The 21,538-nt window shown below is 51.5% G+C and overlaps 1 protein-coding gene across 1 annotated transcript in view; it reads left to right on the top strand.

The window, feature by feature from the left end:
- Positions 1–21,538, top strand: part of LOC109515390 (mannosyl-oligosaccharide 1,2-alpha-mannosidase IA) — a 68,446-nt gene that overhangs the window by 24,054 nt on the left and 22,854 nt on the right. Inside the window, exon 2 of the mRNA XM_019869153.1 lies at positions 15,484–15,580. Within this exon, the coding sequence (XP_019724712.1) occupies positions 15,484–15,580 (97 nt within the window). The remainder of the gene's footprint in view (positions 1–15,483; positions 15,581–21,538) is intronic.

Here is a 21,538-nt window from a genome sequence, read left to right as displayed (position 1 = left end):
GGGGGGGGGTTGTGCGGCTGCATGCTTTGTTGTCGGTGCTCCTCAATTGGAGGATGTGTGTACAGAACACCGGTAGCGTTCTTATGAAGATGTTGTTCGCATTTTGTGTGTTTTTGGAAATAATTACGACGGGGAAAAAAATTGTCCATTGCACATTCAATCATGCGTCATGCGTCCGTGGAATCCGATTCTTTTTCCTTGACTATGACTACAGCTGACAGTCAGCTGTGAAACTTGTTTGTGTCTTTTTCTGTACTATAATCGCCCCCCCCCCCGCCCCCCCCCCCCCCACTCCCTGTAGTAAAGCAAGGCACACACACGCACAAGTCTGCATTCAATTTGTGTCCTGATTGTTTAGTTTGGGAAAGTACAACATTTTGGAGTGCGATTTTCCTGATGAAAAAGCGGATTGAGGTCAAAAGTTGAAAGTGATGAAAGGCATTTCCATTCATTTCAGTGTGGAAGGATGGTCAGGGAACAATTGAAACACAATTTATCTCGAGGCACCGCCACTCTATGTAATGAGCGGAAATAATCCACTCAAAGTCAAAAAAATAAAATACATTAAAAAAATCCTCTAGCTCGTGCACACGCAACGAGTTCAGATTTTTGACATCAGAAAGAATCCACTGAGCTCAAAAATAGCGTGCACCTGCGGTCTACGCGTCGTGACGACTGCCATCGTTCTTCTCGCCGATAGCCGGCACGTTGAACCGACAATCGAAATCATGTTTGAAGCGCTGCGAGCGATGAAAGGCGCTAACTTGTGTTTTTGTCTTCTGCCCTCTCTTCCATTTGCCGCCGCCGTGATGACTTCCGTCCGTGACGCTTCATCAGGTAACGTCATTTCATTCTCATCTCTTGAAGTTTACGTGTGGCGCAGCGCCGGGTCGCTCGTCTGCCAAGGTTGTGTTCTGAAGGCGGCGCTCTGAGCCACGGTTCAAGAATTTGCGATCATGTGGCAGCTCAATGATTGGCCTTCCCAGTAGCACTCGGTCATATTCTAAACACATCGTCGCGACATGATGAAGTCGAATAAAAAGAAGGAAGCGGTTGGTGCTTCGGAGTCACGTCATCGCGGCTCCTTCTGTTGCGTGCGGCTTGGCCACCGGGGGGCAGTCTAATACAGTCAAGCAAACGCAAACAATGAAGCGTTTCACAGCCACCGTAAGCGACTCGCTAAACTGCGGTCATCTCGGTTGTTTTTCACAGAAGATAAAGAATATCTATTCTCGGTTTCCGTGCGTTGTTGCCTGTTTGTCTTGAACCGACTGCCGCTTTCAAAGCATTCGAACGCACGCCGCGTCGATGCTATTCAGTAGTCCGTCGTGCGTGTGTGCATCGCGTGCGTGCAAGCTTGTGCAACGTGTTGGCGCGGCGTTCCCGCGTCGCCGGGAACGAGCGCTGTCGCGACATTCCGGCGTGCTTTTGCCGCGGCTGCGGTGGAAGCAGAAAACAGGAGCCGGCTTGATTTGCATGTTGCTCGACGAGGACCAATCGCCCTCCTTTTAATCTGCACGGGCCCATCTGGTGTACGCGTGTGTGTGCGTGCGTGTGTGTGAGAGAGAGCGTGAGAGAGGATGTCACACTGCCCTCATTCCCAACTCTCCCTCCATATTTCCCTAAATCCTCCCAGCCTGACGTGGGCCTCCCTTCGTCTCTCTCTCGCCCCCTTGTGACGTTTTGATCAAGGCACACGTTTATTGTCTTTGAAGCCGCCCTCCCTCTTTATTACACTTGTCCCCCCTTGACCTGCCTTTTCATTCTTGCCAAGAAGGTCATGTGGGGGGTGAACGACGGGAGAGTTTCCCCGATGTTCACGCACATCGCACTCAGGTCAAGGTCAGGAAGTGTAATTGCCTCTCGCGTCTGGAAACGACATCATGCCAATTGGGAGCTCAGCGCTTCGGAGTGAAAGAAATCAAAGCCAGCGCTCCTAAAGCCAGCGCTCCTTTGAGAAGCTCATGACGCTGCACTCGGTCGGCTCAGCGCTACTGGTTGAGCTCAACTACATATTCGGGGCGCATCGTGAGCGGTCCGGACGCTTTGCACCGCGGTGTTAAGGTCGTGATTCGGTTCACCCTGAAGACAATCCCGGATCAGCATGCAAATCGTTTCTTTGGAGGAAAGTGACACATGACTCGTTTTGAACAACTGAATGACACAGACAAGTCATTTGAACAGACTCCCGTTATTTGATTTTTGACGCCGACGTCATTTGTTCTTGCTTTTGCCCTGAGAAGTGTTCTCAAGTTTGACATCCCGCCAAAAGCAAGGCAGCCTAGCGGCGGCCGCAACGCCCATCGACCGGTGACCACGTGGACGGTGTACCGGGCAGCGCGACCTGATATCTTCCACGTGGGAACTCAATACGTCATGAAGGAGTCCTCTGCGACGTGGGGCGGGGAAGACGATGAACTCATTCCGATATGTCAAGCGGGCCGGGGTTAATGGATCTCCAAGGGGCGGCGAGGGAGGACGAGAGGCGATGGCCGTGAGCTAAGGAGGTGGGATTATCCGGATTTAATGAAGGGAATAAAACATCCCGAGGGCCCAAATCCGCTTTGCGTCCGCCGTACAGATTTCCATCACGCTGATGTGTGGCGGGGTCGTCTCGGTCAAGCGCTTCGGGGCCTTGAGCGCGCTCGCCGTATATTGTGTCCTGTTAACGGCTTGTCCTGTTGCTGCCGAGAGTGGCCGCTCCGAGGTCCGCCACGTTTCCTCGTGAGGCGCTTTTTCTGATCTCTAAAGAGTGCAATATTTCCAAGGGTAGTAGCAAAAGTAGATTCTTCTTCTTTTGTTGTTTGTTGCGTATTGCGAGCCGAACTTGGGGACTTGGTATCGCTCTGTCCTGGTTGAAGAAGGAGCTGAGCCAAAAGGCCAAGCTCTCAAAGGACCTCCCTGCTCCCACCTCCGGTCACCAGCTGTGGGTCGTGACCGAAAGAACGAGAACCCGGATACGAGCTTCCTCCGCAGGGCGTCCGGGCTCTTCCTTCGAGAGAAGGTGAGAAGCTCGCTCATCCGGGAGCGTCTCAAGAGTCGAGCCGCTTCTCCTCCACGCCGACGGGAGCCAGATGAGGTGGCGGCTCGGGCGTCTGATCAAGATGCCTCCCGGACGCCTCCCTGGTGAGGTGTTCGGGGCACGCAGGCCCCGGGGACGAGCCGGGACACGCCCGAGAGACTCCCGGGAAGTGCTGGAAGAAGTGGCTGGGGAAAAGGGGACTCTGGGCTTCCCCGCTAAAGCTGTCGCCCCCAAACCCCGCAGGATCTCTTTGCAGATGTCCACGTTGGTCATCTGCGATGCGCAAAAGGCGTAGTTTGGGTTTGAAAGAAAAGCTTTGACGTGCCCAACTATTTGGGGATGTGCCGCGTCATTCCTCAAAAGTTTGGCTCCTCCTTTTCCTCTTTGCCACGAATCCTCTTTGGCGGCATCTCTCAACAACAGCAAAAAAAAAAAAAAGGCACACTTCAGCCTTTGGATGCTCTGAGTGGGGCAGCTCCATGCAGGATCTGCGGCGCAGCAGATATGCTGACTTGCAAAGAAAACACAAAGCAGGAAGTGGAAGTGTCTGGATTCATGGCCGCCCCGGTATCTCGAATCCCTTGTTCAGCAAATGTTTTAGCGAGGGACCAATGAAAAACTGCTGGCGGACGGACTTTTTAGCATCCGGTGACTTTTTTTCTTTTAATTGATGCTGCATGTGCGTGAACTTCCATCAGGCATCCTTAAATGCACCTTGTTCTTGAAATGGACATTGTGTCGTTCGTATCGAAGCGAAGTCGTCTCGACAATCCTGGGTTGCCGTGACAACGACAGCATGATCTACTCTCGATCGCGAGCCAGTTTTTCAGGTCATCTTTCAATGGGATGCTGAAGTCAATGATTATTTTTTTCCTTTTTTATATCATCATTGTTGTCGGTCAGTGGATTGACGCAGTCGGCCTCGGTTCCGCCCGCGACGACATTCACATCCTGAAAAGGTTGCTTACGCAGTGCGACGCCTCCGTGATGAACGCCGCGCCGCCTGTTAATGAAGCCAAGGCAGTCCACCCACCGCCCTCCTTTCTTTGACACGAGTCAATATGCGACACCGCTCAGTCTGGCTGGAGGCCTTTTTTGTCCAAGCGAGTGCGCGTGTGTCATCGGTGTGGGCACGAGTGTGACTTGAGCAGGTTTTACACCGGGAGTCATTGGCATCACCGGTCAGGATGACGACGTGCTGTGAAAGGCGGGGATTCCCAAACAGCTCGAGGGAAGGGGCGGAAAAAAAAGCTTTGATCCACACAAACAGTAACTCTTCTCAAGCAAATTGAAAATAAAACCTAACTAGAACCATTGAGATCATCTTTTCAGGAAACAAAGACCGCTTATTTATTTGTTAGTTTGATGTACGGCGAAAAGCGTGTCTTTGCAGATGACGCGCTCCAGCTCTATTTGTTGACAAAGGTGAATGTGAGACTAAAGAGACAGATTTTTTTGTCTGTGGTGGTCTTTCAAGTCCAAACGTTGACATGATTAAAAAAAAACAAAACAAAACTAAAAAACAACCCAATACAAACTAGAACTTGAAAGACTCTGCCCATGGTCCACGCTTAAGAGGAAAGTCAGTACTAATCCTCACGATGCGAGCTTTCTGTTTGCAGACATTGATGGTACTGACGCGTTGGGAGCTGCACGCACCTCTCACCGCGTGCGTTGTCCCAATTGTAACTGCACGAAGCGCTCCTTGAGTCCAATCAGAATAAGATGGCAAGTCTGATGACAGCTCATTGGTGACATTTTGTTGAGCGGATAAGCTTTGGAGAAAAAAAAAATCAAATCAAACTGGCTGCAATTTGGGAATGCCAATTTTAGTTTTACTCAACATAAAAATCGCACTCAACAGGACGTTTTCCCAAATTGTACCCTGGTGTACTAGATTGTATTATACTACCCCCTGGTGGCCAATGTGGGCACATCAGAAGGAGCAACACAATCAAATTAATTGAAGCGTTCAGTGACGATGCACAAATCGGTTCATTCTTTAATGATGTGATTCTTCTGTGTTTCTAAAGCCCATGATTATATTGATGCTATTTTCCATATTCAAAGAACATGACGGTTTTGGGGTGGAAGAGGAGACGGTAACGTATGAATGGCATTCCGTAGCTCAAGGCACCACTGGACACCGATTCAAATTCGAAGGCAAGCAAGAACAACGGCGGCGCTAAAAATGAGTGCCCGCAATTAATTTTCATTTTGAATCAGAAATAACTCCATTTTCCGATCCGCTTTCTCCTCACAAGGGTCGCGGGGGGTGCCGGAGCCTCTCCCAGCAGTCTTGGGGCAGTAGGCGGCCATTGGACGTCGCTGTTTATGAAATGAGTTCCCATCCACTTGAAATGGACATATTCAGACAGAACCGCCGTGGGCGTCGTCCTATTATTGCGAGGACGTAATCTGCGATCCGCAGCGCTCGCTGAACGCGCCCTTGTAAGGCAGCCAAGGATTTACGACGGCGGACATGTTTTGACTTCCTCGACAAGGCTTTGACTTCCAAAACAAATTCTCGTCCCGTCGCATCGCAAACAAGGAGCCGCGCGAGCGCGTCCGCCAATTACCGCTTATCTCCGACGCCCCCTCCGTTTTGTCACCTGGAACGCGAGCGTTATTAAACTGAGCTCAGCGTTTTCAGCAGCAAACAGCTGCTCGGGGAAGAAGGTGCCGAATAAATTTCCCAGGTGTCTCCGTGTTTCCCCATGCGCGGCGACCGGTCCTCCCCTCGCCGATCCTCGGCACTCTCCCATAATTGGCTTTGTTTTCTTTCCCCAAAATGTTTTGTGAAGCCTTTTTTTTTTTTTCTCCTCTCGGAAACCACATCGACCCGCAGATGTGAGCGCACGTCCGACACAGGTGCAACCAATTTGTGGCTCGTCCTCTCTTTGCGCTCCACGTGGAGGGAACGCCACGCCGTCACCAAAAACAGACCAAAGGCTGTTACTCAGTCGGTGAGCCCAAGTCTGCCAAGCCTTGACTCGTGCCAAAGCAGAGTCATCGTCTCGACCTTGTCCCGTTCACGTTTGTCTTTTGGAGGATTTTGGCAGCGCGTTAACGTCACCCAACGGGGCGGCCCGCTGATGAATGGACTTTGCGGGCTGGCGCGGGATGGCAAGAGCAAACACAAAAAGCATCCCGCCGGCCTCCTCCGTTGCACCGCTGAGGTTCCTCGTGAACATCCGAGCTTCTGTTTTTTTTTTATTTTTTTTATTTCTCGCCACCTCACGCAGGCGACGGAACGGATCGATGGCCTGCTTTTGTGTTCCGATGAGTCGCGAAGCCGCTTGCCGTCCTCGGTCGGCCGCCCTGACCGATGAGGGCGGAAATAATGCGGCGTCGATCGGGAAACGATTCAATCCGTCATGGGATCGCCCCGGTGGGTGGGCTGCATATTTTGGCCGCACGACAGTACGTGTCAGCTGTGTCACAGGACGAGATCGAAAAAAACCTGCCATTGGCTCGTGTGCTCATCATATAGCTGGGCAGCGAGGGAGAAGGCCGTGCGCGTGTACCGAAAGGGGGAAAATCGATGCGGCGATTGAATGACGTGACTGTCATCTCGGCGCCCGTTCGTCTCTCCCAAAGGTGGAATAACTGGAGCGGTAAAAAGCAGCGCGCTGCCGCAGGTCATAAATCCGAATCGCTCGCCTCGGTATTCACCGCATGTGTTTGATATGCAAAGAACGCCGACGCCCAGCTTCAGACGTCCATCAAGTCGGTGCGGGGAGAAACGCGTCGGTTTTCTCTCCATCAGGTTGCAACGTTGCAACAAAAAAATCTCTCCAATTTCCAGGAATTGCTCAGAATGAAAAAGCTTCTCCAAAAGCAATCGCCAGACCGAGACCGGTACAAGAGTTCTTTGAGTGCTCATTGCTAAACGGCCGCAGGATAGGAGGCACAGTCGGTCACGCGTTTTTGCCTTCAGTTTCAGTGGCTGGTATCTGCGGCCTCCGGAAGTACCTGATGCCTTCATTTTAAGGCTGGCATTGGCTCAAAACGGATACTTATACGAAAAATACAAATACTAATTTGGAATTTACCTTTTTTTTTGTAAATAAGAGAATTACAGGATTTTATTTTTTTACTTAAACATCATGTGATTAGAACGGAATGAACTGGACCTTAAAATAATGAAAATTCATATCATTCCATGTACTGGAGAGAAAAAAAACAACTGAACACAACCGAACAGCTGCCTGCCACCAGATTTCTTTTAATCCACTCAGTGAAGTCTCCAATTGGGACCGCTCTGGCTCACAATCTCTCGCTGGTGCGGTTACCGTGGCAACCCCCCTGTAGCTGTGCATCGATGACGCAAGTCGGTCAGCTGTGACCTCCGGCTCCCTTTTCGGGGCTCCAAAAAAAAAAAAGCATTCCATTTTGAGTTTTCATCATTGGGTGTCACATAAAATGGAAAAACGAACGCCACAAGACGCTCAAAGTCACTCAGTCAATTTGGCTTCACAGCAACGCGACATTTGATAGCACGCTGCTAAATCATTTCAAGAGCCCATTCCAGAAAGCGCAAGTCTGCCATTTTGGTTTGAAGTCGCCTTTTCAGTGGCCACCAGCACCAGCGGTCCTTCCAAAACGAAATCGTCTGAGATTTTGTTCCATTGGTACCACATTTGAACCTTGTGTGCAGTTGGCCTGTGCTAATCTTATGAAAACCTTGATGACTCATCACATGTAAAGCAAGCAAGGCTCCGGTTTGATTGCAGCAAGGCGCACAAAGCTAGGCACGAGCAAAAAGAGTATTCTTTTGCCGCCGTGATCGACCAAATGTGATTTGACAAGCCGCTGAGCCGCTCGGGCTTCCTTCCTCTTTTATGACCACCTAGCAGGCGATCTCAAGCGGCCGAGGTGACAGCCGCCACCTCCCGCGGTGACGGAGGCGATACGTTGACGCTTTAAGAAGCCCTTCAGCTCGGGGCTTCCCGCTGGCCGGCCGTAAAAGGCGAGCGCGCGTGCGCGCCGCAGGCCGCGGCAGCGAGCGCCGAAGGCGTGAAACGCGTTGCGCGTGTAAGACATTGATTGACTCGCCGGCCTTTACGACGCTGCGGGGTCGGCGCGATGCGCGCCCGAGGCGCTTGCTAACCGCGGCGGAGGATGGAGCCGCTCGCGCTGTCCACGTGATCGCGAGGGTTTTTAAGACGACATCGCTCGCCACTAAACGGTCACATTTGCCTCGATGGCGAGCCCACAGCGCGCCATCTTTCTTCCCAGTAGTCGCCCCGAACACGCCAGGAACGCTGCTCTGTATTCATTGCGTGTGTTTCATATGCAAACTGGCGCCGCTGCACGTCTTTGAAAGTCAGTGTGTGGGCGCAGAAGGTTGGGGCGTGGGAATGTCACTTTAATCGAGTCAACGATCAACCCCGATAGAATCTGTCGGCTTCATTTCGAGCGCTGAGCGGCTTTCTTTGATGCAAGGTGGCGGTTAGCATGAATTTCCGGAGACGGCGTGAATGCACGAATGTACGTCGTGCTTTCGTACGCGGCCGGATGCGAGCGTGCGCACAACGGATTTATTTCAATGTGGATTATTTCTTGCCGTGACATGATGAGAATTCCACCTGAATCAACGCCGTTGCCAAAAACATGAGGCGAAAATCTTGGCCCCAAAGCTTTGTCGTGAAACGTTTTCCACATGGGCTCGTGTCACCACGCGTGGAAACAAATTGTCGACGCAGAAGAAGAGCGTCCGTCAAAGAATGCGGAATCCCGGCCGGACTTACAATAAGCCCGCCCCGTCTGGTTTGCGTGCTGCTTGGGCCCCGAAACGTCGCTCGTTGTCGAGCTGAAAAAACATGGCCGGCCGGCCGGCCCTCCTCCTTCCTGGTGATGTTTCTTCCTCATTGAGTTTTGCCGTCGCTTTAGGGTGAGGATGAAGCCTCTGTCATCATCTCGCCAAGGACACTTCTGCAGGCTGAAAAATGTTTCTTGTATTGGAGATCCCCCCCCCCCCGGCACCTCTGTGTTTGTGCGTGTTTCTGAAGCAGCGCCCAACAACCTCTCCCTCTCTCTTCTTTATCTTTATCGTTTTTTTTGTTTTTTCAACAGCAAGCATGAGAAATGTGCTGCGAAAACTGTTCCGTCACCCGTGTCGCCAAGGCCGCAAACAACACACGCCGCAACTAAAACCCGCCTGCAATTCCAACGACTGCTTAATGAGAGATTTGTATCTGCGCGTGAAGTTTTGTGTGTGCTCACCAAGCAGCGAGTGATGGATGCGCTTGCCGTTCTGAAGTTACCCGTTAAGACGTCACCCCGATCAAGCGTTGTTATGCCGCTACAAAGGCGCCATTTACTTTTTCACAATTTGAATCCGGATCCGGGCGAGCGGTTAGCGCGTCAACCTCACAGTGCAGAGGCGCGGGATTCGATTCCGGCTCCGGCCTCCCTGTGCGGAGTTTGCATGTTCTCCTCGTGCCCGCGCGGGTTTTGTCCGGGTACTCTGCTTTCCTCCCGCATTCCAAAAACATGCACGGCAGGCTGATTGAACACTGGATTAGGCCGGGATTCTCAGCCGCGATCGATACGCAGTCGGTGAGTCGCGCCGTAGCCGCGGGCGCGTGGCCCGCCGGGTCGCCTCTCGACCCCGCGATGGCAGCTGATAAGCACGCACGCACGAGGCCGCCCCGGCACACGCCTCGGAAAGGAAGCCCTATGACGGAGTCTCGAGCTCACATGATACTTATTGATTTTAGGGGCCAACGCTGGCTCGATGCATTCACAGGCCACTTCATTCAAGTACATTCACAAATTCTCATGACATTTTTAGACCAGAATTGTGATTTACAAAGGCGTTGAATGGGAAATGAATGGCAGTTAAAAGAAAGGAACATTTCTCTCTCTCTCTCTGTCTCCTCGACCTCCACTCCCAACTTGCACAAACTCCTCAGAAGACGAAAGCTGAATGAAACTTTTGAGCGCCATCTTCCCCCGTTTTGACCCCTTGAGAGGTATTTTGTTATTTATAGCGGAAGGCTTATCGAGGAAATCGACAGACACAAGATTAAACAAGGTGGAAGGCGATTGTAGCCGAGATAGGAATGTCGGAGGAATCCCGAGTGCAAAGGAAATGCGGTACAGGGAGGAGGACAAAGCAGAAACACTCAAACAATCGTCGTGTAAAAAGAAAAATGGCGTGGCAGATCGTCCCGTCCTCTGCTCGTCTCTCTGAATGTTCTTTCATGGCCTCGCCCGAGAAAGCAATCTCCCAACTCATTCGGCGCCGCTCCCAGGATGCATTTTAGGGGCTAAAATGGATTGAATCTCATGCACGGGAAGCTTTTCCGAGATGCCGAACGGATTGAGCGTCTCGGGGAACTCGGCAGACAAAAAGCCAATGCCCGAAAAGCTGCGATCATTTTACAGCGGCCCTGCTCGTGCTCTTGCGGTGTCGGCGAGATTTGCCTGGCGTGATGAGCTTCAATGGAAGGCTCGCCTCAACAAAGTTTCAGCATCGGGCGCGCCGAATTAGCAGCCGATCATGCATTGGCTTGGTCTATGATGATGGCGATCCTCTCATTAGGAAAATAAAAACATGGAATGACGTTGGCGCCGTTGTTTGAGTTTATCTCGAACAAATCGACTGTGTGCGAGCGGAATCAAGATGCTGTGGAATTTGATTGACGCCCGCTTCACTCCGTGCAAACTTTGTCGACAAACAAGGGAGGAGAGTCCATAAAAAAAAAAAAAAAAGGTCTCTTTTCCCCGACTTTGGACTCGCGAGTTTCATTAAAGTGAAGGAACGGTGCTGTCAAAGAGCGCTGACAGGATGACTGATGTCCTCTGCCACCTCATTGTGAGAAAAAGGAAATTTCAGGAAAGTTTCTTCCACCTGAGTCCACACAGCTCACAACAACAACAACAACAAAATAAAAAGCAACGTAATCTCGTCGTTTTATATTCATGCTGTCTGAAGGTGAGAATAAATGGAAGACGAAGGTGTCCTCCAAGAGGATATTTCTGCTTCCCTGTGCATGCGGCTGACTCCGTTATTCAATTCGACTTTTGAGTTTTGGCTGTTGTTTTTTTTTTTCCTTTTGAACAAGACGGAACGCTTTGTTGAGAAAGCAACTCCTTGTGACGACCTGATCCACGTTTCCACCCGATGCTAGCGTCGGGCTTGGTACGAAACCTGCATAAGCCCCGATCAGCGGCCTTGCAGGTGGTGAAGCGCCACCATTTAGTGATTGCAGCTTTCGCGTGGGCACGGCCCTCACGACAGCGATGCGAAAGAGTCAGTCGGAGCACTCTCTTCGTCGTCCATGACCTCGCTTGCATTTCAAGGGGGACCTTCCAGTGGCAGGGCAAGCCAGATTTCAATGTGGCCCCACATCCCGAATGGCCCCACTTGCGTCTCTGGCTTGGCCGCCGTTAGCCACTGCTGCTACGTTGCTAGCAGGACTCGTTAGAATGGAGTGTGACGAGACCACTTTCAGGAATTTTCTGGAAGATGACAATCAATTCAAACTCTGTCTCTCTGTCGATCACTCGATCTCTTGTCTGTCTCTTGATCTTTCTCCCTCTCTTTCTCTGTCTCTCCCTCTATCTTTCTCTACCTTTCTCTCTCGCTCTTTGTATTTGTATCTCTCTCCATCTCTCGATCACTATCTGTCATGTAGCGAGACAGATGAAGGGATGGGGGAGGGGTGGGGGGGCGGATATCATCTATCTGAGCAAAGGCAGCAAAGAGTGAGCGCATCGCTTCGGGACGCCGCGTCATCGCCGCTGAGTGGTTTTGAAAGACTGAAAGGGGCCAGCAGGTGCGATAAGATTTGGACCGGCGAATTTACTGCAGGGTGGTGCCGAGTCAGAATTGCCTTCAGAGACCCGCGCGACGGACGCTGTTGTGGTTCGATCGGGTAGGAAATAGCAAGTCGCGTTCGGTCCGGGGCTGGAAAGGCAACGGGGGCGGCTGCGCCGGCAGCCGTAAGAGTCGGACCAAGCCGATTGTTTCCTTCCAGCGGCGCGATTTTGACGGGACCGCCGTGTGATTTATGGGCTCGCCGTCCGCCCTCGGATAAAAGAGAGGGGGGGGGGGCAGCCTGGCTCGAAGCAAGCATAACAAGCGCGTTATAGAATGTGTCAGGAAGTGTTATGAGGGGCGTTCGAAATATTCATGTGGCCCACCTCGCTCCGGTGCTACAAGATGACCCTGGCGGTCAACGCCTCGATGGAACGCTCGTGTTCCTTTTGCAAAGCGATGCCTTGAACCTCCTACAAACTGATTGGCTGATTTATGTGCCCGCTCATTTGTATTGTTATTTTTCTTGAAATATAAAAAGGCCAAATGAGCGAGGTAATGAGGTGAAAAAAATACACACACACACACACACAGTGGAGAGAACAAGTAATTGATACACTGCCGATTTTTGAAGTTTTCCCACTTATAAAGCAGGTAGATGTAACTTTTTTTTATAAAATGTACTCTTCGACTATGAGGGACAGAATATAAAACAAAAATCCAGAAAATCACAGTTGATGATTTTTGAATAATTAATTTGTATTTATGTATGGAGATCTATCTATCAGTCTGTCTCTCTGTCTATCGATCCATCTAGAGCGATAGACCGATATAATGTATGTATGTATGTTGTATGCAGATAATGTATGTACGCTGATCAACTCCTTCATTTGGCAGTAAGCAACCCAACCGAGAGGCGTGTTAATTAGTTGTGGAGAAAAATGCCCAGTGAGTGTAGTCATGTGGCTCTCCCGGGAGTGTGCGAGCGAGAGTGTTGGAGCTCAGCGGTCAGCGTCACGTCGACTTGGCCTGTCGAGCAGCAGCGATTCCCGCACTGATTGCTTCGGTTATTAGTGAGGAGCAGAGAATGTGAATCGTCCAGGCCGGGAGAGCAGCAAAAGCCGTGAAATGCATCAAGGCCTGTTGTTGTTGTTTGTTGCATTTCCCACATTCGAAGCGAACGGGCTTCCTCTTGGGAATATTTCACCATCGAGAGTGTTGCCGTCGGATCGCAAGAACTGTTGGGTTGCGGCACAAAGGCAACATGGATTCTTTGTCAAAGGCGAAGGCGCGCCAGGATGAACGTTGGCCAAGTTGGCCAGTCGGAGATGACAATTTTCCGCCAGTGTGGCTGTGATGTTTCTTAAAATGCAACGCGGGATCCACGCTGACTTTGGCCGAGATCAACGCGCCCGCCCGCCCGCCGCGTCTCGTCTCGGCTCACCTTGACCGGAGACGAGCCACGCCTGCGGAATACCAAAACTGTCCCCGCTCTCCTCTCTGAGCTGTTTCTCATGTTTTGAATTCAACGATGGATCGAAATGGAGAGGTACGAGATGGAACACTTCATGCGAATTGGTCAGCATTTCATCGGAGTCGTTCGGCGTGTGTTTTCATAGTCAATGACGTTTGGTGTCACCAAAACGGAAAAGTCTGATCTTTTCTCACGGCTCTGGGATAGATTGCCACTCGGAATGTCCAAGTCAGACTGCCATCTGGATCAATGAGCAACCAATCCCTTCGGCGGATGACTGCTAGATCGATGTCCCGCTGAGCAAAAGATAAGATAAGATAAGAAAACCTTGATTTGTCGCACACTGGGGAAATCTGCAATCTACAGCAGCAGAATTGAAGGCTTGAACGCAGCGCTGCCGGCTGGCCTCCGGGTGGGTCGTGCCCATCCTGACCCGCCCTCGCCGTCAATGGTTATGCTGCGGTGGCGAGAGGGAAAAGATATTCCCGGCCCCATCCGTGGCTTTATTTAGGAGAAAAATCAAGACGTTGTCGGCTCCGACCAATCCGAAGCGATTGGCGTCCCTTGCGACTGCTCTCGACCGACCCAGACTTTAACTGTCAAGATCGATTCCAAATTGACTGCTGAGTAAACCGGGCTGCACCTTGTCAAAATCGGCTCGGGACTTTTTTTTCCAGTTGACAACATCACAGAAATTCAGAAGAGGGAAAGGCTTCGGATAGATTGACAGCTTGCGTGTTTACAAGGCAGAATGCGAACCGGGCGGCATTTACGACGACGATGCACCAGATTCGGAGAAGCGGGACGGACGTTCACCATCCTCGGCGTCGTTTACCACAACTGTTTGACGTTGTCGGCTCCAAAAATGATAAATGGCCGATGCGGAAGCTGCTGGCCCTCCAAAAATCTCAAACCTGGAAAACAAAACAAAAAAAATCCATTATGGCGGCACAGCAGTCGACCGGTTTCGCACGTCGGCCTCACAGTGCAGAGGTGGAGGGGAATTGCAACCCTCTAAATTGTCCCGCGGTGTGAGTGTGAGCGCGGATGATTGTTCGTCTCTGTGCGCCCTGCGATTGGCTGGCGACCGGTTCAGCGTGTCCCCCGCCAACTGCCCGAAGACGGCTGGGACAGGCTTCGGCATGCCCGCGACCCTCCGGAGGACAAAGCGGATCGGAAAATGGACGGATGAATCCATGACTTTTATTTTTCTCCACAAGTGTCAGTATGACTTCAGTCCAGTGCGAATGGACTCCACCATTTGACGTTCGCCACCTCCGCTGCGAACGTCAACCGTCACAAAACAATCAGCGTTGGTATTATGCCTCGTATGGTTTGAAACTGCCGCGTCAGTCTTCAGATGCGCTGTCGCTGGTGACCTTGAAAGAAAGGAGGAGCTTTGTTTGCAGTCCCTTTTTTTGCCGCTTTGTGTTGGCGGAGCCGACGGAAGGCTCGAAGACAGGCCGGGCAATAAGAAGAGCGCAATGACGTGACGTTCTTTGATCGGGTGAGGCGCGATTTGGTCTCGGCACGCCGTCACGCGCACTTAAGTTCTTTGGTCCCCATCCGGCATCTCCCGCGGATGAGGTGAGGAGGCGGCGCTTTCATCGCAGCGGCTTTGTCAGTTTGTGTGATGAGGAAAAAGAAAGGAGAGCAAGCATTGCGCTGATTATTTGTTGTTACAAGTTTCCTTCAGATCATGGGCAAATGGTTTCAAATCCAGTTTGAAGTCTCACCGTGCCGTGTTTGACGCGTGACTCTCTGCTAAGCAACTCGGATGGTCCGGGCTCCGGTCCAGTCTGATGGGCACCAAGATGGCGGTATTTTTGCCAGACCCGATGGCGGTTAATCCACTCCAGGGTCTCGTTGCTATCGGGCTGTTTAGAGGGTTGGCGTCATCGGTTTTGAAGATGTCGCAAAAAGTCTCGGCCCATCTTTGCGCGAATGTCGCCTTTCACCTCGTGATTTCCGGTGACGTTTGTCACGGCTGGCGGGTGAAGGTCGGCCCCGCTTTATTTCGGAAGGCGGCATAATTGCGCGCTTGTCCTCTGCCGCGCCGATCAATAAACTATCATTCCAGTCGCCTGGAGCTCGACAAATTTAATTACATGTGCGCTCCATCAAGCCACTGACTGCTGCGCTTGTCCTGTGTGTGTGTGTGTGTGTGTGTGTGTGTGTGTGTGTGTGTGTGTGTGTGTGTGTGGCTTTGTTTTGCAGATGATGAAGTTTGCCTGGGACAACTACAAGCAGTATGCCTGGGGCAAGAATGAGCTTCGGCCTTTAACGAAGAACGGGCATATTGGCAACATGTTTGGTAAGTCTTTGTTTTTTCAGCTTTTTTGAAATGATTTTCTTCTCAAGGTAGAATGTTTTTCTCTCAATGTTTTCAATCACAAAGATTGGCCCTGATTCCCCAAAGAAACCACGTAACAGCAATTCCAAGAAAGAAAATACTGTACAATCAAAACTGATAGATGCTAGCCTTTGAATTAAAACTGAAAATAATACCCCCCCCCAAAAAAAAGAGGAAAAAGTATTGTTTTTAAATGCCCTCATTTCAAATTGGGATCGAAAAATGGAAAAACACGTCTTCACGGAGCGGCTGGAAAACCCGTGGTGACCAGAGTTGTCGAAACACTGAAAAATATCATTTTGGTAAACACCTCCAAACAAAAAAGTCTGAAGCACCAAGAAGGTCGTTCTAGTCATGAAGATCTCAGCCACAGGTTCCGCTTCTGATTCCTAGCCGCCTTCGTCGACCGGCACTGCAAGTGCATCCGCCCACCATCAAAACGTTTGGATACTTTCCCGCTTCTTGTCGAGTCCCCTAAAAGCCAGCGACAGATCCCGCAAAAGGGCGTCAATGCAACATCCCAAAAAACGGCAGGAGTTCACGGGTTGGCGTGGAGGGGGGGGTTGGCCCTTGCGCCGAGCCAGGTATGAAATTGGCTGCTGTCACGTCATCCTCAAGAGTAAAGCCGCACGAGGCGTGACCGGATCCCACGCGGAGCGTCGGTAGGTTGTCGATGACGCCGATAAAAAGACGGCACCAACATTGGTGCCACAAAAGAGCAAAAGACGACATGTTCGCCGCAGCCAGCCGGGCCTCAACCCTTGTCGTCGTCTCGCACGACTTCATCTTGGCGTCGCTTTATGTTGTAGCGCTCTGGGCTCAACCCGATTATCTTCCCTCGGAGCAAAGTCGGAAGACGCAGACAAATGGGAATCTGCTTTCTCGTTGTAGCGTATTAAATGTTGATTTGCGCTCGGGGGAGGAGGACGGTTGGCAGCGGAGCGTTGGGTGGAGCCTCGGTTGCCACAGGTGCGAAATTTGCAGGATGGCAATATTTCATGGATGGAACCAGAGCGGCAAGATGGCCATCTTCAAATTGCCACGATATCGCGGTCGATGTTTCAAAGCCACGTTCAGATCTTATTTGCCTTCTGTGCGGTTCCAGCACCCCCTGGTGGTTAGTTTATTAGTGCCGTTGAATTTGAATCAGCCGCGTCTTGGCCACCACCTCCGTTTAATTAACACCGCAAAGTGTCCAGTGTAAATTTGAAGGGAAAAAAAATACGTTGGAATCAGCAAAATAATACTTCAAATGGCACAAATGATCTGCCAACAGAACAAGGAAATTTTCCTCGACAAGATTTTGGGAAACGAGAAAATAATACGAGGCTCATCTCCACCACGGCGGTCTTGAGATGAGCATTTTGTCATTTTTCAAGCTGTCCTATTTTGAACTGTTGGCTTGTATTTGGAGTGTCTTTCCATTGATCATCATCATCATCACCATCTCATCGTCCGAAATACAGCCGGCGCGTTCTAAGGGTGTTTGTTGGAAGCCAAATCGGCAAATGGAAAATGAAGGACGTGAAATCGGGACTTAAAGGGATACGTTGAAATGAGGTTGGACTGTCATGCCCCACCCCACCCCCGCTCTGCCCAACTTCTCCTTTTTGAACTCACCGTGCGGGCCCATGTCAAATGTCATTTTAGACTATCTTTTCAATTTTATTTGATTTTGTCACGTCGCGAGCGGGCGGCTGAAAAAAATGGATGCCGGGCGGTAGTTTGGACAGCGATACCGTCGGCGCTCTGCCACGGACGGGAGCGTCGTTCTGGCGGCGCGCAGCATGAGCTGACTCTGATTGCCGGCTTCTTTTTTTTTTTCCCCGCCGCCTTTTATAGCCGAGCTCATTACACCTCATCTATCGTAAACTGAAAATGCATCTGAAAGCCAAGATCGTTTCCATTCGAACACTGAGAACACATCTTTGGAGGGGGGGGGGGGGGCAAAAGACTGAGAAAAAGACCTTTTTTTTTTTATTCCCACAAGAGTCTCAAAGTGGTGTTTATCGCACGAAGCAAAGAGCAACACATCATTTTTGAAAATGGTTGTAAAAGTGGAAATGAACAGAATTGACAGCACTGAAAAGCATGTCTTCTGGGTTTTTTTTGTTTTTTTTTTGCTGAGTTGATCAGAGCCACAGAAAAGAAATGACTTGAAACCCTCAGAGGCACCCATTTGGAAAATCTGCTTGAAAATTGGCACTGATCACAAATGCCTTAACCGTGTAAAAACACTTTTTTGGGGGGTTTGTTTAGGGTACTGAATGAGTTAAAAAGATGTGCGAGATTCAACGGAGAACCGAAAGTTTCACAAGGGCGAGGACGGCAAGGGAGCGGCGAGCGTCTCTCGCCAGCAGCTTGAAGGGGAGGGCCTCCCAAATGGTGCCCATCGCGGCAGCCTGTCGCATGACAGTGCGCTGGCGGAGCGAGAGGCTCGTTACCGTATGCCCGCTCCTCATCTCCGGGCCATCCGTTTTTACATCCCGCGGGCTCCCCGTCATGACGCGCCAGAGATCATCTGTCTCCGCAGCAAGCAGCATTTAGCTGACAAATAGCTCTGGTGTGCACGCGCGCCCCACAGGGAGTTCAGCCACATCGCCTCTTCTTCAAGTCGTCAAGTGGGAAGTGCTGGCTTGGCATTTTTTTATGGGACGGATGTGAAAATCTGGATGATGATTGGAATAATGATTCACACATAGCGAGCAATGATTTATACCGGAGCGTGTCCGGTCGGCTCGCGCTGGCGTCCGTCTGCGCCGTAAGCTCAAAAAGCTCAAAAACGCTTCGCAGCTTGCCTCAGAATCCAATCAGATGACTGAATTTACCGCTCACGCGCAAACAACGGCGCTGAGCGCTAAGATAGTCAGCGAATCACCTCCGTTTTTAAGGCAGGGGTGCCCAATACGTCGATCGCAATCGACCGGGAGCCGGGTATACGATAGCACATGATAGAATAGACAAGACACCAACAGGACACAATAGATGCCAACTCGGTAGGACAGAGCCAAGTAGGCCCCGAGACAAGACTAGTTGAGAGGGTACAATGGGACGGAATCGGATCGGACACGATGGTAGGCGGCAGCGTCCAACGCAGTACGGTTCGATTCGGATATGACAGAGTATAAGGGAAGAGGACATTAGGTGACAGGAAAGGAGACGACGCGGCTGGATCGGTTTCATAAAAGAGGACTTTGCTCTGTCAGCGGCCGTCCCTGTCAAACGTCTTCAATTGTGCTTTGCTCCTTTCATAGGAAAAATTGGCAACAAGGTATCAAGCTAAAAGCGCACAAGTGTGGCGCCGCCTGTCGTTATCACCGCCACCAAACGTGTCCTCTTTCTTACGGGGATTACAGCGAGCCCCCCTCGGGGGGAACGCAGGCCCGTCGTCAAGCCTCTGCCAAGGGATTATCGCCAAGATGATGAAAATCGCGTCGCTCCATGTATGACCGAGCTGCCGGATTACCCGCGGATTGGGCTCCATTTTAAAGTCAGGCTTCTGCGACAGGCGCATGTCGACGAGGCGGAGGGTCAGATGGACGCAAAGCGCTTGATGTTGTCCCCCCCCGATGGCCTCGCATCCCGCGTTGGCGTCATCTGATCACGGGGGGCTCTCGGCGCTGACGTCACGACGACCTGAGACGTGCCGGCGTCATCGCCGTTTGGCAGCTTTCGTCGCCAACGTATCCCGCCAAGCGCTTAAGACGCCGGCGCTTTGGGACGACTATTAATAAACTCAGCTTGATTTCGAGTTGCGTCAGTGCGCCGCGGCCTTGACGCTTAGTCACATTGAGCTGTGCCTTCACAGGCAAATATCCGCTCATCTCCATAAAAGCCGACGTGTTTCTCTGAGAATCGCCTTCGTCGAGCCGCTCGCTGCGCACCCGCCGCGCGCTAAGGTGTCGGATTCCCGAAGTAAAGACCTCGGCCGTCCCGTCGTTTGTCAAGCGCCTTCCCTTTAATGCCCTGCGTCATGTTTTGCCGGCATCGCTGTTCCCACCCGGGCGCCCCCCGCGGGGGAAAACGAAGGGGGTGGGGTGGCAGAAATACAGGGCAAAGATGCGTGAAATGGATTCGCGAGGCTCGGGGCAACTTTGGCACCTCGCTCGGCGGTCCGGGCCACGCTTGCGAAGTTTGCTGATTGTAGGCGGGTCGTGAGTGATCCCAACTGCCCCCAAGCGCTCTGGGAAGGAAGGAGGGCGACGCCGCAATCAAACAAAGCGCTTGCCCCGCTGCCATTGGCTTCGTGTGACGCCGAGCGGCGCGGCGGGCAAGTTTTCTTCTTTCCTCGAGGCTACGATGACAAATATTTGGCACTTTTAGCGTGAGCTGGGTGTGAAAATGAAAACAAAGGCGGCGTCCAAGGTGTCACTTTCTGCGTTGTGAGTCAAGTGAAGGTCAAGCTCCCGTCTCGGCTCCTCTGAAGGCTCGCTGCTGTCTTTTGTTTGTCTTTTCAGCCTAATCAGATCTTCCGGCTTTTACCTCCTGTCAGAGTTTGCGGCTCGACAAAGTATCAGAAGCACGCTGACCATCGCCGCCGGAGAGCGTGTTTGATCGATGCGCGGGAGGCTTACGGATGGCGGGCAGGATGCGAGCGCTCGATAACACGGTGTAATCTCATCTGAGAGGCTGTCATATCAGCCGTCCTGACACACTCGCCTGACACACACTTTTTCCCCGGGCGCCAAATTAGCCGATTAGATTGAGGTGCGCCGAGTCTGGAACGCCAGCTCCAATCAAGTCTGGGCTGTTTCGCATGCGGGATTAGCCTTTGATTTAGTTCATGTGCGCAAGACGTTTTGATCGCTACTGTTTTCAACGACTGCTTGTGTGGCTGCGGTCAAAAGTGCCAGTGGAGATCAAGCCAAAGGATGATGCAATGTAAAAGGCTCGACTCCAAGGTGTTTTTTTTTTGGGGGGGGTGGAAAGGGGCATCGGTTTGAGCCGAGCACCGAGCGGTGTGGAACGCCTTCTTCTTGGGATGGTGCGAAGTGACACTTTACAACAATTGATCACCTTCCGGGGGCGGGGTGATCCTGACATTTCTCCTTCTCACTCAGTTTTCCCAGTCGATATTCACAATTGTTAAAAATGATTGATATGATTGATTATTATGACCCGCCCGCCGAATGCGCCGCCGATGTGTCCTGAATAGCAAGCAGCTCGTCGTCGCCGCCGCCCCCGCCGCGCTGACTCATCCACGCGCTAACCCCGCTCCCGTGGTGCCAGACGGCATTAGCGCTAACAAGACGCCCGTTGCCCCCCCCACCATTGATAATTGGATGGCGGTAACCGCTGGCAACGGGGTGGCGTGATGACCGTGAATCCGGGCATCCGCAGCAATTAGCATCCACCGCAACACCGAAACGCTCAAGTTAGCTCGCCGAGGCATCCGTTGGATGATGCTGCAGCAGCTCGTCAAAAGGACGGATTTCGTTTGAACATTCCCAGCCACTTCATTCGCTTCCCCGTGCGCAGTCAGGACACAAGACGTGTGTGTCGAAGACTGCAACCAACATTTTGACTGGCTCTTTTCGGAACCTCCGCCAAGGTGAAAGGGCGCTCTTCCCAATCTTTTCATTTCTACAATTCTCGAACATGATTTGGAACGAATTCCTTTGGATTGATTGATTGAGTTTCTTCCTTGCGCCTTCACGAGTCTAAACGCGGCATTTTGATTCATCTTGGCTTCATGGAAATGCGAGTTGAGCTGCCCTCTCCGGGGGCGGCCATTTTGCCTTGGACTGCCACTTGCTGTCCACTGAAAATGACATCACATGTGCTCGGGGCACAATCAATCACAGTTCACCTGATTTCTGACTTTCGTCACGTGACTCGGCTAACGTGCGTGTCGGATCCGCACCAAGATGACCAACCGCAACGGCAAACTCATTGTTGTGGACATTTCGGAATCTAAAA

Source organism: Hippocampus comes, unplaced genomic scaffold (genome assembly GCF_001891065.2).
Source record: "Hippocampus comes isolate QL1 unplaced genomic scaffold, H_comes_QL1_v1.1 scaffold67, whole genome shotgun sequence".
Classification (NCBI taxonomy): domain Eukaryota; kingdom Metazoa; phylum Chordata; class Actinopteri; order Syngnathiformes; family Syngnathidae; genus Hippocampus; species Hippocampus comes.
This window is presented reverse-complemented; position numbering and strand designations above follow the sequence as displayed.